This window comes from Mastacembelus armatus, chromosome 11, assembly GCF_900324485.2.
Source record: "Mastacembelus armatus chromosome 11, fMasArm1.2, whole genome shotgun sequence".
Lineage (NCBI taxonomy): Eukaryota > Metazoa > Chordata > Actinopteri > Synbranchiformes > Mastacembelidae > Mastacembelus > Mastacembelus armatus.
The window spans coordinates 7383745-7399683 of NC_046643.1; the positions used below are offsets into that span (position 1 = coordinate 7383745).

General features: G+C 39.3%; 3 protein-coding genes across 4 annotated transcripts in view; 1 reads left to right on the forward strand and 2 right to left on the reverse strand.

Moving 5' to 3' along the window:
• Nucleotides 1-3811: 3811 nt before the first annotated feature.
• LOC113126608 (sodium-dependent neutral amino acid transporter B(0)AT1-like) lies at nucleotides 3812-9715 on the reverse strand. The gene is made up of 12 exons (XM_026300714.2): nucleotides 9517-9715; nucleotides 8747-8887; nucleotides 8471-8608; nucleotides 8152-8333; nucleotides 7932-8042; nucleotides 7161-7273; nucleotides 6948-7076; nucleotides 6709-6865; nucleotides 6404-6608; nucleotides 6154-6313; nucleotides 5356-5518; nucleotides 3812-5157 (listed from the first exon to the last, which is right to left on the reverse strand). Exons 1-12 carry the CDS (start codon nucleotides 9713-9715, stop codon nucleotides 4948-4950), a joined length of 1908 nt encoding a protein of 635 aa, XP_026156499.1. The 3' UTR covers nucleotides 3812-4947.
• A 3392-nt stretch (nucleotides 9716-13107) lies between these two features.
• On the reverse strand, nucleotides 13108-15112 carry LOC113126260 (neurofilament heavy polypeptide-like). Its single transcript, XM_026300219.1, has 2 exons — nucleotides 14945-15112; nucleotides 13108-13551 (listed from the first exon to the last, which is right to left on the reverse strand). The coding sequence occupies exons 1-2, from the start codon at nucleotides 15110-15112 to the stop codon at nucleotides 13108-13110; spliced, it is 612 nt and encodes a 203-aa protein (XP_026156004.1).
• fhod3a (formin homology 2 domain containing 3a) overlaps nucleotides 14935-15939 on the forward strand; it is a 48323-nt gene continuing 47318 nt past the window's right edge. For both annotated transcript variants that reach the window (XM_026300335.1, XM_026300334.1), the window contains exon 1: nucleotides 14935-15440. In XM_026300335.1, the coding sequence (XP_026156120.1) occupies nucleotides 15276-15440 (165 nt within the window). In that variant the 5' untranslated portion in view covers nucleotides 14935-15275. The remainder of the gene's footprint in view (nucleotides 15441-15939) is intronic.

Genomic DNA, 15939 nt, shown 5'->3' on the forward strand with positions numbered 1-15939 from the left:
AACTGCCTCTAACTTTACAGCTGAGGCAATCAGTCACTGAGTAGAGTTGTATGAAATCACAGGAGGCCAAGAAGGAAACCTGTGCAGCCTTGTTACATGACAACTGGTTGTGCTAATTTCATTGACCTGTTTGGGATCCAGCCCTAAAACACAAGGTCAGATAAGCTGATAAAAGCCTTAAGGAGGGTCCTGCTTCATTTTCTAATTGTGGGGCCCCACCCTCAAGAAGCTCCTTGTGTAAAAATCTAGTTTAAGACCTTCATTATGTTTGTTCTGTGCTTACATGTTGTATATTCCCAAATTTACACGTTCAGTAAAATGACACATCAAACACAGTACAGGCTCGTAGGCAACAGTCACATTTGTCCATTTTGTGTTTTGCCCTGTGAGGCACATGCTTATTTAGTCAGTTTAGTCAAACAGGGTGAACTTGGGAAATGGCATCTGGAGTAGAAAGTGATTGAGAAAGGTCTTACTAGACGCTAACAGCATGGCGCTGTTGCCATGCACTCTAGTGTTTATCCATCAGGTCATGTCTCTTCATGCTCTTCATGTTCAGGCACCAATTTACACTGTTCAACAAAAGTTGGTAGAGACATAGAAATTTCAGAAAACTTGTGAAGACATTTTTTTTCACAGTGTTTCACTGGTAATTTTTTTTTTCAATCTGTCTGAATGCCTTGTAGTGCCAGACAGAGTTGCTCTGCAAGAGGAGCAGTCTGATATTCTCATCCAATAGCATCTTTTGTTGTTGTTATTGTTGTTTTTTTTATTAAGATATTTATTAAAATACACAGGCCAGGTGGGTTATTAAGGAGAGGATAGAGAATAGGGGAGAGGAAGAGGATAGGGATAGGCAAAGGGCGTTCAATACAGAACAATACAAACACGATAAAAAACAAAAACAATAGCAAATATGTTAAACAGACCTGTCATAATATAACCGTCACATACATTTGTATATGTGTGCTTAATAACTCTACGTGTGTGTGTGTGTGTGTGTGTGTGTGTGTGTGTGTGTGCGTGCGTGCGTGTGTGTGTGTGTGTGTGTGTGTGTGTGTGTGCGTGCGTGCATGTGTGTGTGCACGCCTGAAACCTGCCTGAGGTGAAACACCAGACCCCTTTGTGTCACTATAGTCTGGTTAGCTAATATGGCTTTCCAGGAACCGCAGTGACTCAGTGGGAGAGAGCCCCAAATGCAATTGATTTACTGTAGCTTTCATTTAAAATTTGAACCAAAATAATTCAAAGTGAATTGAGTACTGAATTATGAGTTGGTGAATGATTTTTTTTAATTGCATGACCAAGTTGTGCACTTAATTGTCAATTAACTTCAAAATTAACTGCAAATTGAATAAAGAGGCCAAAAATCTTCCATAATGAGCAAAAGGGAAAGTTCAGTTGAAACTATCACTGAATTCCAGGAATTGCAGTCTAGTAATTTTCTGGCAGCAGTTGAAAAGCCATTTATGTCAGTGCATTTATCCCATAGCCTACAGAGTATTTTTCCAGAAAGGTGTTTGTTCAGTTTGTGATCTCCCTCTCTGTGCTAGTTCATTGCCCTAATGTTTAAATATTTACACTGTATGGTTATGTCTGACACACACACACACACACACACACAGAGCTAATGCTGTTAAAGACCAACTGAGGCATTTTCTCATGCCACCATTGTCTTCAGTTAAAAGTTACTCTTAATACGATTACTACAGCTACGAGGAATTATAGTTTCCCTGAAAGGTCCTCAGTATTAATGCAAACTATCCCGTGCTTCATGTTCAAGTGGTAAACAGTTATTGTTGTCAGAGCACAGATGCATGCAATTGTCCATTTTTACAGTAAAGGTGTTCTGAATATATTTCCTATATGTTTCATTAGTTGTCTTGACAATAAATCCCGCAAGGTGACAATAATAAACCATATTAGTTTGTGAAATAATAATAATAATAATTATTGAATGAACAATTGAATAAAACATGAGCCAGAATATGAGTGCATCAAGGAGTCAAACATACTGTGCTCTAAAATGAGCATGGGTAGGAATGGACAAAAGCCCATTTTAACACGAGTTAAAAACGAGAGGACACTGGGTCCATGGTAGAGGGTCTCGAAAGGAATTGAAGATACCATATGATCCAGGCTATTATGGTGTTGTAGTACAGTCCGATCAAAAAGGACACCAGCATGGAGGCTATGCCTGAGGAACAGCATCATTAACCGTGACATCACTCTAACAGGAAGCCTGACGTCTGTTTCACGAGCCTGTTTCACTTACCAATACCAGTGAGATACGGACTGATGGTCCTTCACACTCCCACACCTGTAGTATCACCCTGAATTGCAATGTTGAACATGCTAAATTTCAATTAGTCACGATGACTTTTTTGTTTACTATATTCAGTTTAAATGAAGAGGCACTGAGACAGTAAATAGAGGACCATGAACCATGTCACCATCAAATGCTCCGAATGCTCTATTTTATACTAATAGACCATAAGACACCATTTACATATCAGACTAAAATGTAGCCTTGATGTTGTTTTGTATCCATCAGTATACTGTTACTTTACTGCGACTGGCTACAGACAGTGGGTTTGATGGTGTGGGCTTGACACCTGTAGTTAACAAGTCAGAGAGAAGCAACAGATTATTATTTTAAACTATTCATGCCTTTAATATCTGTCCCCCTCCCTGTGGCTCAATCTACAGCACTGCAGAAGTGTAACAATGGCCCACTAAACACAGGCACATTTTAAAAAAACACATGCTGTATTCTTGGCATCCAAATTCAAATTAGGCTGGTACACTGTACGTGTGAAGCCAGGTCTGTGTCACACCAAAGGTTAGCCATTGTTCAGAAGTCCTGATACTCTTGAGAATCATTAATGTAAGCTAATGGAGAAGTCATACCACTCTCCTGTAGCCTTCAATGAGTGATATATTTAACTTTCCTTTAAGGTTTAGGTACAAAAGATCAGTGACTTTACTGAAAGCAAAAATGGTGATATTTAGCAAGAGCTTTGTCCTTTCATGACGCCTTAGAACCAAATTCTGTACTGTAAAATGCTCCTGAGATAAAGTCAAACATAAAAGCACCATAAAATGTCATAAATTCCCAAAAGGGCACAATAAATTCACTTCTATGTACTTGAACTACAAATTGATCTGTCAATCATTTGACAAGCAGCGATGTGCTCTTTCACCTTAGCTTACCAGCTCCTTGACTTAGACACAATAAGAGACTCATCACACATTGCCAAGTCCAATGCAGAAGCCCACAGGTTAGGATGTACCAGGCTTTGTTGTTGTACTTAGGTCTGACTCTACCCTCCTCCTCCATCCTGACCACATCCTCATCTAGTCCAGTCAGTCAGTTAGGGAAGTATCAATCTCATGTCAACCCCATGCATACTGAAGCACAGAATAGTGTCTTATAGTATGTGGATGCATGTCTGTATAGGAGCAGTATTTATGATTGATTTTATTTGCTCTACTGAGTAGCCCGTGTGCTCTCTGAATGTTTAAAAAATAATTAATGACTGGATGGTCTTATTTGTTCTTTGACACTAGAAAGGATCATGCTAAATGCTTCTTTGATTTGTTATTTTTAAATATTTCTAATGTAATTTGGTCATTTTAAAAAATGTTTGATTTTGTAGTGAGTTATTTGGAATCACTGAATTGTATGTCAGTGTTACAGTCTGCACTTAGATCAGAAATATCAAAGGATCAAAAAATAAATAAAAAAATTTTAGATGTCCCTCTCTGCAAGTGTTGCCAAGTGAAACCCTTAAAAGCACCAGTACTTACATTGTGTTCCAGATGATTTATTTTAATAGTACAGACAGTATTTCTTCACATGGTAAGCACTTAGTTTTGCTTGTATGTCTGAAAACCAAACATTAAAGCTTTATAATAGCTCTCCACATTATGCCAAAACATTATGAGCAGCACAGGGGTGGGCTAAAAGGCTTTGATGACATGAATGTAGTCTGTTTTTGCTTATAGAAAAGTCTGTGACACACTTACAACATGTCAAAAGCAATTAGCTACTCTACAAAGATTGTTTACAAAATATTATAATAAAACGGTATTTTTGTGTAAAACTTGAAATATGAAAAGCACAGTTTGACATTTCGAATAGACTTATATATTTAATTACACAGAGTTAGATGAGCTTGATGCTACTCATCGCTGTTTGCTAAAAATGAATGGTGAAACTCAGCAGCTGGTTCATTTTGGCATAAAGAGCAGCAACAGGGAACCAGACTGGCTCAACCACCTCAGCTAATTGTTCAAGTCAATAATAATATTAATTTATAATTACATATAATTCAGTCTTGTTAAAATAAGTTACATTCATGTAGGTTGGCCTATATGTTTTATGATGGCTCAATGTGAAACAGATTGAGCCAGTTCCACTGGGACTCTACAGCCATCAGCAACTGTGGCCGATCATACAATATAACAGACAGTAGACAAAATCACTTTGTCAGTCACTAAGTCGGTGACAAACGTTTGGCCACACGTGTGATTTTTTTTTTTTTTTTTTTTCCATCAGGTATGACCCTGATGTCCTATAAAATGTGTATTCTGTTACAGCTTTCAACTCAGAAGTGGTCGACAAATGACCTCTTGTAATCTCGAGTGTTCAGAAGCTGCCAACACACCTGGAGAGCGATTGCATGCTAAAATCTAATTCTTCTTCTCTCAGACTGAAGAGCTCTCAAAATTAGGCTTGTTACACTCTACCCCAAAACAAACACTTTAGTGTAAATACTTTCAAATTTACTTGTATTTCAAAGCTAAAAAGTCAGTAGTCATTACTGTGCTCTTTACTCACTGTGCGGGGGCACAGGGAAGGAAAAAGCAATAACTATAATATGCAAACAATAAAACCGGTCCACATTCACACTGTTACTATTAAATAAGCTAAAGAAAAGATATCTAAAATTTAATTTTGTCACTCATTTGTATTTTGGCAGAGATAGTATCCAATGTGCTGTGACTGTAGTCCTTCTGCTGGCAGCATTTCTTTCGGATGAACCTGAAGAGGGCAAACAATGGGATGACTAGACTGGGCACTCCAGCAAGGATAAAAATGATGATGTAGATCCAGGAAGGATACGGACGTGGTTCGAGGGTGGGGAAGTTTGCCTACAGAGAGAGTCATGAAAAATGTCACAGTTTAATATGTAACAATGTGTGACGCCTAAGAGGTTTGTTTTATAACCATCTTTAATGTTGAACTAAATGAGCTGATGATGAATTTCTCATGTCTCAAAAAAAGTATTTAAAATTAAAATTAAATGATTCATTATCTAAAAAATAAAATAGTGTGAAGAGCATGCTTACCGCCTCCTCATCCCAGACCAAATAGGTGAGACTCTTGGTGACTTGAGTAACAAAGTAGAAAACCAAAATAAAGACCATAATGAGTGGGCTAACCACTCTCCATGCCAACTGCCAGAAGATATTGGGCTTGTGGCCGATCATAAACTCAATGTCCTTGTTAAACCTGTTAGAAGGCAATAAGAGGGACACATAATGTTACCTGAGTGTGTATGAAAGCCTCCATAAAACATGACCTTGTACTTCTATTAGTTACAGTAAATAAAGCAGTGAGTGTAAAGTGTGTGTGTTCAGCAGGTTGTTGCTGCACTGGACAAGGAAAGAAAAGTCAGTTTTGGCACTTTAATCTAGCCTATGTCCTATATTACTGTGAGAAAACATTTTCCAGTTTAATTTTTGCTGCTGAATTATTGAAACTCTAAGAACACATGTATTCATATTTTCCACGTGAGTCACCATAGTTTTGCTACATCACAAGATACACTCTGTACTTCTTTATCTCTCCCATGATTACTGTGGCACATTATCTCTGTTCAAAGGTCAGAATATAATGTGCTGGTCTTGCTTGCTCTGTTTCACTGATATTAAGACCTGCTGTCTGCCTCTCTCGGTACCAGACGGACACACTTTCCACTTGTCTCTGCTTCATACATGTTTGAAAATAACCAGACAGAGAACCTACAGCTCTGCTAACAGCCCTGTGAGGCTGTACTTTGTGCTGACTGCACTCCTAGGGCCACACTGACTGTTTTGCTACTAGTGTTGAATTTGAACCAGTGTTCACGTCCTGGGCAGACTCACCTGTCTACACCGTAGATGTAGATAACAGAGATCATTTCACAGAATCCGATGACCAGAAGGGGGATAGAGCCGGCAAAGTTGTCAAAAAGAGCTAACCAGTAGTTTCCAGAGCGCAGAGCAAATATGAGCCCAAGACCGAAAGAAATTAAGCAAGTCAGGCCTGAAAAAATAAAAATACAAAAAATGGTTATGCTCACATCTGTGGAGATAGAAATGAAAACGTTATTCAGTATGGAATATAGATTATTACCAGTGAACACTTCTTTGGGCCAAGTTCTGGGTAAGATTTTGAGATCCTGCAAAGGAACCACCACTCCCTCGATGTTTCCAAACATAGTCGAGAGACCAAGACAGAAGAGCATGATGAAGAAGAGGACAGCCCAGAGAGGAGAGAAAGGCATCTTGATGATCGCCTCTGTGAACACGATGAAAGCCAAACCTGTTCCCTCCACACCCTGATGGAGCATATGCCAAATATTTCAACCACTGCCCCTGTGTTAAATCATTTCTGACATTAATGCTAGGTAAATTTTAATTTAATCAAAATTGACCGACTTGACTGAGGAAAAACTGCATGTCACAGGTCTGTAGTTTCAATCCTTGGATGATATCTGGATTTGTCTGGTTGAGATGAGCCAGAACCTCATTGTAGTTGCTCTCTGTGATGTTGTTTTCAGGATAGTTGAAGGCATTCATCAGCTTCAAGATGTTGCTGCAGTAAAGCACATAGAGACGGGATCAGTCTGATGTAAGGGAATCACACTAAGGCTTCTGTTGGCCACTTTGATACTCACTCTCCCACACAGTCATCATAGTTTTGCGTGGCCCTGAAGCCGATGATAGAGTAGATGACTGTCGCAGAGTACACTGAGGTGCAGCCATTGATGATGGAGATGAGAATGGCGTCCTGCTCACAGTTGTTGCTGCAAAAAAACAAGGAAGTGAGATTGTTAGAACTGCTCAACAGTGAGTTTCTTTACGGTTGTGAAGTTGAGGCTCTTACTCACTGAACAGAGTTGTAGCTGGAGAAGGAGATGAGGCCTCCAAAAGCCAAGGAGAAGGAGTAGAAAACCTGAGCGCCAGCATCCAACCAGGTCGCTGGATTTAGTAACTCATTCAGCTAAAAAAGGAGTGGAAGATACATTCCTAGTAAAACTGAGCTGAAATGAATTTGATAACTTCTTCCTGTTATAATCCTTCTGCTCTTTTAAACACGCACTGTCTTCTAATGTCTTAGCCATTGTTAATAATTAATGTGTGAGGGTATCATGCCCCAGGATTGCAGTTGTTCAGTCTGAAACCTTAGATTAGCAAAGTTTACGTCAGACACTGCAGTAAATCAAAATGCAAGTTTCCACATTTACTTCCTAGGGGATGGTGCTTATCTCTGTTCATTTTAACTACAATCCAGTTTATCTACAGAAGTTACTGTAGTTACTATAATCAGCATTGTATACCATGACTTTCTCTGTGCACCAGGGGGCACTACTGTTCAGGACAGCCAACATATAGTATGCTTATTCAATTGTTTGTCAGATGACAGCAGCTATCCATACTCTGCCCAAAGGTAACACATTCCACCTACCAGCTCAATAATTACCATCTGATATTGCAGTAATTTAAAATTAAGACCACACAGAGACATTAATTATGCTGTCATTTACCAGTCAGCTAGAAAGTAGATATATATTTTCCAAATTGTTGAAAATATTGTTTTTAAGAATTTTGCATATTACTCAGACTGACAAATGTAAGTTGGTTTGGTAAACAGTGCCTACATCTGGTGTGAAGAGGAACTTGATTCCCTCTACAGAGCCTTTGAGAGTCAGTCCTCTGATGAGGAAGATGGTGAGGACCAGATATGGCAGAGTGGATGTGATGTACACAGCCTAAAATGGGAGAATGATAAAATGAGCTAAAGATACACACAAACATACTGTGTATGCTGTATAAGCAAGAACCACATTGGACTGTTCCAATGGAATATGACATTCAGACCTTTCCGGTGGTCTCAATCCCCCTTATGCAGCAGACATAGAGCAGACTCCAGGCAGCCAGCAGGCATAGCACCATCCACCACTGCAGGCCTCCTGACGCATCGATAGCTGTTGAAGTGTTCAGGGTCTCTCTGTACCAGAAGTAGTCGACAGTGCTGCTCCGAGCACATTCCTCCACCAGCCCTGCAAAGAACAGATAAGCAGATAGTAACAATTAGGATCATATAGTTATGAACAGGAAGATATCGACCTTGTAAAAATAATCTGTACTGCAGGTGTGTTTTTGAATCTTTATCTTGGTAGATGAAGCAATAAAGTACCTGTCCTGTTAGCGTTGAGTGGACATTGGCTCCAAGGCAGAGGGTCCTGGAAGGAGTTGAAGAGATACCACATGATCCAAGCCATGATGGTGTTATAGTACATACCCACCAGAAATGAGACAAATAAAGACGCAACACCTGCAACAAGACAAAACAAATATATTATGTTGTTTTGAATGTTTGTGCAAAACTCTTTTCTTTTTAAATATGGTGCATTATAGCCATCACTATATAAAAGTCTACAACAAACGTGCATGATTTGTTTTTTTTACCCACCAACTCCAGTAAGATACGGGTTGATTGACCGCCACACTCCCACACTGCCTTTTCTCAGGCGCTGCCCGATGGCAAACTCCAGGTGCAGGAGTGGGATTCCCTCCAGAACCAGCAGGATAAGGAATGGGATCATAAACGCTCCTAGAAGTATTAGCAGTGTTACATTGTGTTAATAACGTGGTGAGTCATTGACTTTATTCAGCACTTTAACAAAGGAAAGAAAATATTCAGCTGTAAAATTAATTCACAAAAGTACTCAAACAGTAAAATGCACTGCACACGTTTCATTACCCACACTGGGTAATACATATACTAAGAATACAGCTTAGCTGTTTACTTAATTTAAATAATATATACTTTATTTAAAAATATATGCATTTACAAAACTACATGAAAAGTAATCCTAGTAGTTTGCAGCAGTGTATCAGCGATAAAGTTCTTGCTCTTGTGATAAATTGTTCAGGTGTTAAATGATTTTAAACTTTAGGGGTCTCTGAGAAACAGGCATTTCTATAATTTAAAACTTGTTAGAGAGATAAATTATCTCAACAAATGTAGTGCTGAGACAGTCCAACTGTGTGTACTGCTACAAATCAGTATCCTTTTCCCTCTGCAGGAGTCCTACATCTCTTTTAAACATACAACAAATGGTCCCAGCTCACCCGCATTTTATTTTTCCACTCAAAAACCAATTTTAATGCAAATACACATCTAGTCCTTTTTAATAATTCATACACACTGTCGATTTTCTGTAACTCATCTCAACTTACCTCCTCCGTGACTTTGACACAGGTAAGGGAACCTCCAGACATTGCCGAGACCCACACAAAAGCCCACACAGGTCAGCAGGTACTGGGCTTTGTTGTCCCACTTGGGTCTGTCCCCTGCTTCCTCCTTTTCCATCGTCTCCAGTTCCACATGGGACAGGATTCTGTCGTCCAGTCCTGGGTTTGGTATCTTCAACTTCATGGTGAGTTTTTATGAATTTCACTGGTCACAAAATTGAAATATGCAGCCGCTGAGTTTCCCTTTGGTGTCCAGTTGTTGGTTTTCTACTCTGTTGCAAATGTTCACGTGTCCTTCCTGAAGCAGCCTCTGTTGTGGAAAGGGTAATGATCCTGCAGTGGCTGTCTCTGTCTCCCTCACCCCTACTGTGTGTCCCCTGCAGGGGTACTGAGACATGTACTGTGAAACATGACACTTAAATTGCAGTTATGAATGGCTCATTACAGTCCGTGTTGTATTATGTAATGTCAGCAAGTTAAGGCGGAAAAAGGTGAAACCTTCTTGATAATGTTTAATACGTCACATGAGGTGGCATCACCAGCACGTTTCCCTGAGAGATAAGTTTGATACCCAGGAACTGCTGCAGCATGATGTGATGGGAACAAATGAGATGCCTTTATTTACAGGCCATTCTAAAGGTTGAGACAGCGCATTGTTTTAGCTGTTCATGTGCTATATCACTAATCTAATCTTACATTGCATAAAACACGTTTAATATATGATTTTATTTATGGCCAGCAGCAAAACAGACATGGTTACATAAACTTTTGTTAGTGTCACTTTGTTTAACATAAAGAATAAATGATACACTTCAATAACAGGCAACATCCATCAAAGCTTATCTGAACCATCAGGCCACGCCTTTTCGGGGCCTTGAGAAATCAGATGATTCATTGCAAAAGGTGTGAAAAATGATAAATTTAATCCTCATCGTCTTAGATTGGATGTGCCTGTGACCACACAGTACACTAAGAATTTTAAATTTTATGTGCAATGAAAATTACAGTATTATATGCACATTTGTCTATATGTGTAATTTGTATGTCCATATATTGACTTTGGGATTTGTAATTTGTAATTTTACAATTTGTTTTTAATTGTGTATATTTGGACACTTTACGTGATATGTGGGTTCACATAATAGTTTTGATAACAAATCTGTGTGGGAAGTTTAGGTATATGTTATGTTATATACATGTGAGATGGAGTATATGTATTTGTTCATTGGGATGTTTTGTCTTTAACAAGTTGAAACTATTAAGGGTTTCTGCTGCTTTAATTGCTGAATGATTTCACCTGTTTCCCTGTTGAAACATCACAGCCCATTGGCTGTGGATAATATATTAGCATGTGGCTTTGGATTACTGGATATTGGATACTGAAAATGCTGTAGTTAGCCAAGGTTATAAAATGTCAAACTAGAGATGAAGATAGAAATGGGGGACAATGGCAAGAAATGGAGAAATGCCTCTTAAATTAACAGTTAGAGGAAAGTGGATCCACTGGATTGGGTCTTTGAAGTGAGTTGTACCACATCATCCAGGCAATGACAGTGTTGTAGTACATGCCCATCAAGAATGACACTGTCATGGATGCAATATCTGTAACAGGGTGAAAGAAACAACAGTGTTGACAAATGCAACAAATCTGTCATGACTCTTACCTGGTGATCGTCTGGTCATCAGCCTGTTCTGCTGCATCTGAATCTACCACATTTAAATAGAAATGGATAATTTTTCAACTCACTTGAAAACTCTCATCGTGTACAGTTACTAAGCTTTTCACACTTGCTATTTGAAGCATCTGCAGAAACAGTGACACAAAGAGTAGAATGGTAACTAATGAGCACATGAAACTTTTATTGTTTCCATTATCATGCACGACATTGCACGTGGATTAGGCTCAGGGGGGAAAGTTCAGTGTGCTGTCAGGACTTTTTCAGATAGCAGATATCTAAATAAGCTGATATGTAGAAGCTGAATGACGCAACAAATTGTTTCCTCATGAAGAATCATTTCAGTCTTCAGTTGTATCACCTTCGTATGTTATGTACTTTTGTTTCAAGATTGCTTCTAAAACTTTCTTTAATCAGGGTAAAATCTCTTTTTAAGGTTTTCATAACACGTCAGACACACCAGTGAGGAAAGAAGTACTGATACCACAGTGTAATAATACTTTGTTACAAGTAAATGTCTACATTTAAAATTTAATTTTATCAAAAGTACACTACTGTGATTAAGTATTTAGCCTAAAGAAAATGTTGCACTTCATTTATTTTATGTATTTTTAGGTATTGGCATCTGTGCTTATTTGGCTGATGCAAACTACATTTCTTGCATTATTTTAATTTATTCTATAGAGAAGATAACACTAGTTCCCTATAATGCATTATTATATTAGTTTTCATTTTCCAATATGAGAATTTCTTCATTTCAGCTAAAGATAAGGAGAACTTAGACACAGGTAAGTGAACCTCCAGATGTTACCAAGTCCCAAGTCATTGTTGCTGGCTATCATATGGCATGAGTACTTATAGCGTCTATGCCTTTGTACATTTCACCTCAGATATCGTCTTTCTATCTTTCTAATTATCTTTTTATCTCCACCATCTTGGGGGCACAGAGTGGACATGGGTATTGGCCATAGTAGAAAATCTCTTTTCATACACCATCAATAATTAATAGTCAGTGATAATTTTGGCACCTGATTTTGATTTAAATTAAAAAATAAGAATAATATAATTCAGTCTCTTTCAGTCAAGTTTTTGTGAGTATTTGGTCATTTGATTTTTGTTAGTCTAGTCTAGTTTAGCATTATTACTATCTCAATGACATTTTAGTCTAAGTTCCTCTGCATATTGAGGCTACAATTGTCGCCATCTGTGTTGTGTGCAGTTACTATGGTGACCAGTGTGGTGACACAGCGTCAGCAGAGCAGCCGGTGTGAGGGTGAATGATTGTATGGCAGCATCAGTGTGTTTGTGAATGAGCGAGTATCGTAAAGTCTGTTAAGTGCATAGAAAAGTGCCATATAAGCCCATTTGTCTAATGGTCTGTGGATTGTCGATGCCTTTAGTTCATAAACACGTTTCTTCCAACAAACACCAACAGCAGATGATACACAGTTACTGAAACTAGAATGAGATTAATCCGAGACTTTTCAGGAAACTTACTGAACAAGATTTACAGTGTTTGACTTAGACACTTTGCATTAGATGGTCCGTGATTAGACCGACTTCATGTCAAGAATACGTCCGTCTTTACCATTTTCACTTGTTTATAAACAAAACATTTCACAGCTGTTGTGTAATCTTGTTTCTATGTGAAAAATGTGTTTTCAGTGACAAAATAACAGATTAACAGGATGTGTCGAGATTGTTGTCGTATGCAGAACTTGACATGTTCATATATTGGGGCTATGTGCACCATTGTAAAATAATAAACGTGTGTTCAGTTGATATTTAACTAATAATGTACCTTCTACTCCTACTTCTAAGACAGTTTCTTAAATTAATTCATATTCCTTTAGTTCTTTGATGTGACTTTTGAAGATACACAACATTTTAAGGAGTCCATTTAAAATGACCGACCTGAGAGTGGATGTGCTTTGACTGGTTTAGCCTGAGCTTTGACTAGTTTAGCCTGAGTTTTGACTGGTTTAGCCTGAGCTTTGACTAGTTTAGCCTGAGTTTTGACTGGTTTAGCCTGAGCTTTGACTAGTTTAGCCTGAGTTTTGACTGGTTTAGCCTGAACTTTGATTGGTTTAGCCTGAGCTTTGACTGGTTTAGCCTGAGCTTTGACTGGTTTAGCCTGAGTTTTGACTGGTTTAGCCTGAGCTTTGACTGGTTTAGCCTGAGCTTTGACTGGTTTAGCCTGAGCTTTGACTGGTTTAGCCTGAGTTTTGACTGGTTTAGCCTGAGCTTTGACTGGTTTAGCCTGAGCTTTGACTGGTTTAGCCTGAGCTTTGACTGGTTTAGCCTGAGCTTTGACTGGTTTAGCCTGAGCTTTGACTGGTTTAGCCTGAGTTGAGCAGATGACATCACACACAGTGAGCTGGTGTGTGAGGACCTCTTTGCAGTTAACGTTTTACCTCACCACCTCACAACAACACAATAAAGAAGCACGCTGCACTCTGTTTGGTCACTTAGCTCAAAAATAACATCTTTATGCCCTCTAGTGGTAACGAGTAAGTATTTCTCATGGATTTACTGTAACGACATTACACAATAAATCCTGTATACACACTGATGATGGTTGTTAGGGCACAGGACAGGGCCTATTACATATACATACATAACATAGTAAACAGTGAATGAACTGCCTTTATATCCTGCACCATTAATGAAAACACTATATGCCTTGTGGACAACCTGTTCTGCCAGACTGAGGCCTATTATTAAACCTCACAATAAATGACCTTCACTTTCTCTTCTCATGTTGTTGTCCACCCAACAAACACCACCTGTGTTTTAGATTCATCTCTGACCTTTAGCCTCAGCATCAACAAACAACAAACAGAAGATGATTAAAGTAGTAGCTGTTTACACAGGCAACTGAATATAGAAGCTGGTGCAGGTTTGGTGACGCTTGTTCATTTTGTTCTGTTAAAATGTAGTCGAGATGTATTTTCAGTCACATTTTCACAAAGGAAAGGAGAGTAGTTGTTAATACTATTAATATTTACACCTGTGCATTTTATTCAGTTAATGTTAATCAGTTATAAAGTAATTCTAATAATTAATGTGAATTACAATTCATACTCTTTATTAATAGAAGTAACCATGGTAACGCCACAAAGATGGCGTTAAAATGTTTATATTTAACAAAACCTATATTTGAAGTCAGACTGGTTGGATGGACATTTTTATTAAAAGACTTCAGGACTAAAACCACATCAAGCTCATTGGCCACAAATGTGTCACCTGCACTTTAGATGTTTGGCCACAAGAGGCTGCTCTTTGTTTGCATCCTGCAAAACTTAGAACAACAAATACTGATTGTATTATTCTCCTCTGGTCGTGACGTGTGTGTTCAGATGAACAGTGCTCTTATAGAAAATGTCTCAGCTCTCTGTAATATTGTTATCGACACATTGTTATTGTTATTGTTATTAGTCTACTCTAATAGCGCCATAACTCACAGTAGACTGTGATGATATAGTTCATTCACCATAGTCACTGTTCTTAGAGTTATCCTGTGGTTTTGTTTAGTCTGCAGGCGTCTGGACTCATTACATTGATCTGTTCTGGTGTTTAGTGTGTATGTATCATTTAAATAAATGCATTCAATAAAATAAAAAGTGCAGCCACTAAGCCGGGACAGTGATCCGAGGGGAGGAGGGAGAGATGGGGCAGAGGGGAAAATAGATACAGGGGTGGGGGTGGATTTACTGGGGCTCAGACAGACAGCAGACCGGCTGTCCCAAGCTGAGCTGATCCTTCACTCCCCGGCACCAAGCCGGAGTCCGCCACCTGCCTCTCTGAGAATAACGCAGTGGCATCAAAGGGCTCAGGGCGAGCTCAGCCAAAGCAAGGAGGCGAGACCAGACACCGACCGCCTTCCTGTGCCATCCAGCCCCCATCCAGCCCCCTCCAGCCCCGTCCTGCGGGAGCACCGGCTGCGCACAGGGCAGCGCGCTTGGCGACCCGGGTTTGTTGTCGTTACCAGCAGAGCAGCGCCGTGGTCGGTACAGCTCTCTTTAAACCGGGCTGCCCGCTCAGAGCAGCCACTTGCATGGATGCACCATGGCCACGTTTGTGTGCAGGGTTCAGTTTCTAGATGACACCGATCCGTTCAACAGCACCAATTTCCCAGAGCCGACCAGGCCTCCGTTATACACCTTCAGGGAGGACATTCCCCTCATCAACCAGTTAGCAGGCGTCCACCGGCTCCTCAAATCTCCGCACAAGGTAGGATCAGCAAGCAACTGGCTGTACAGAGCCTTATGAAAAAAAGTGGTGTGTTTATATTGAAGATATCAACTTTATTATGACACGTTTCATCACTAATCAATATTAGATCACTAAACTCTTGAGTAAAAGTTAATAATCTTAATAGATATATTCTTTCAAACTTTGAATACTGCCTGTCTGATGTTTTTCCTCTTCAAGCCTACTTTAAATAAACTTTCATGCCCACCATTCACAGGCTATTTTGAGAACAAGTACAACTGATAGTCTTTCCTTCCAGAGGACTGAGACTAGACTGTATGTTTGTCTCTGAGCCCACGGCAACATGAAGCATGAACTTTGCTTGTTTTAGACTAAACAACATTTAATCCCACGTTAGCCCATACTCTGCTATGCACAAGTGCCTTTGAGCAGGATGTGTCCACCAACTCCACTGTTAGAGGAGGTGGGGGGGGGGGGGTTACAAATAAGAAATCAGATCTCATGGGCCATCAGTTTT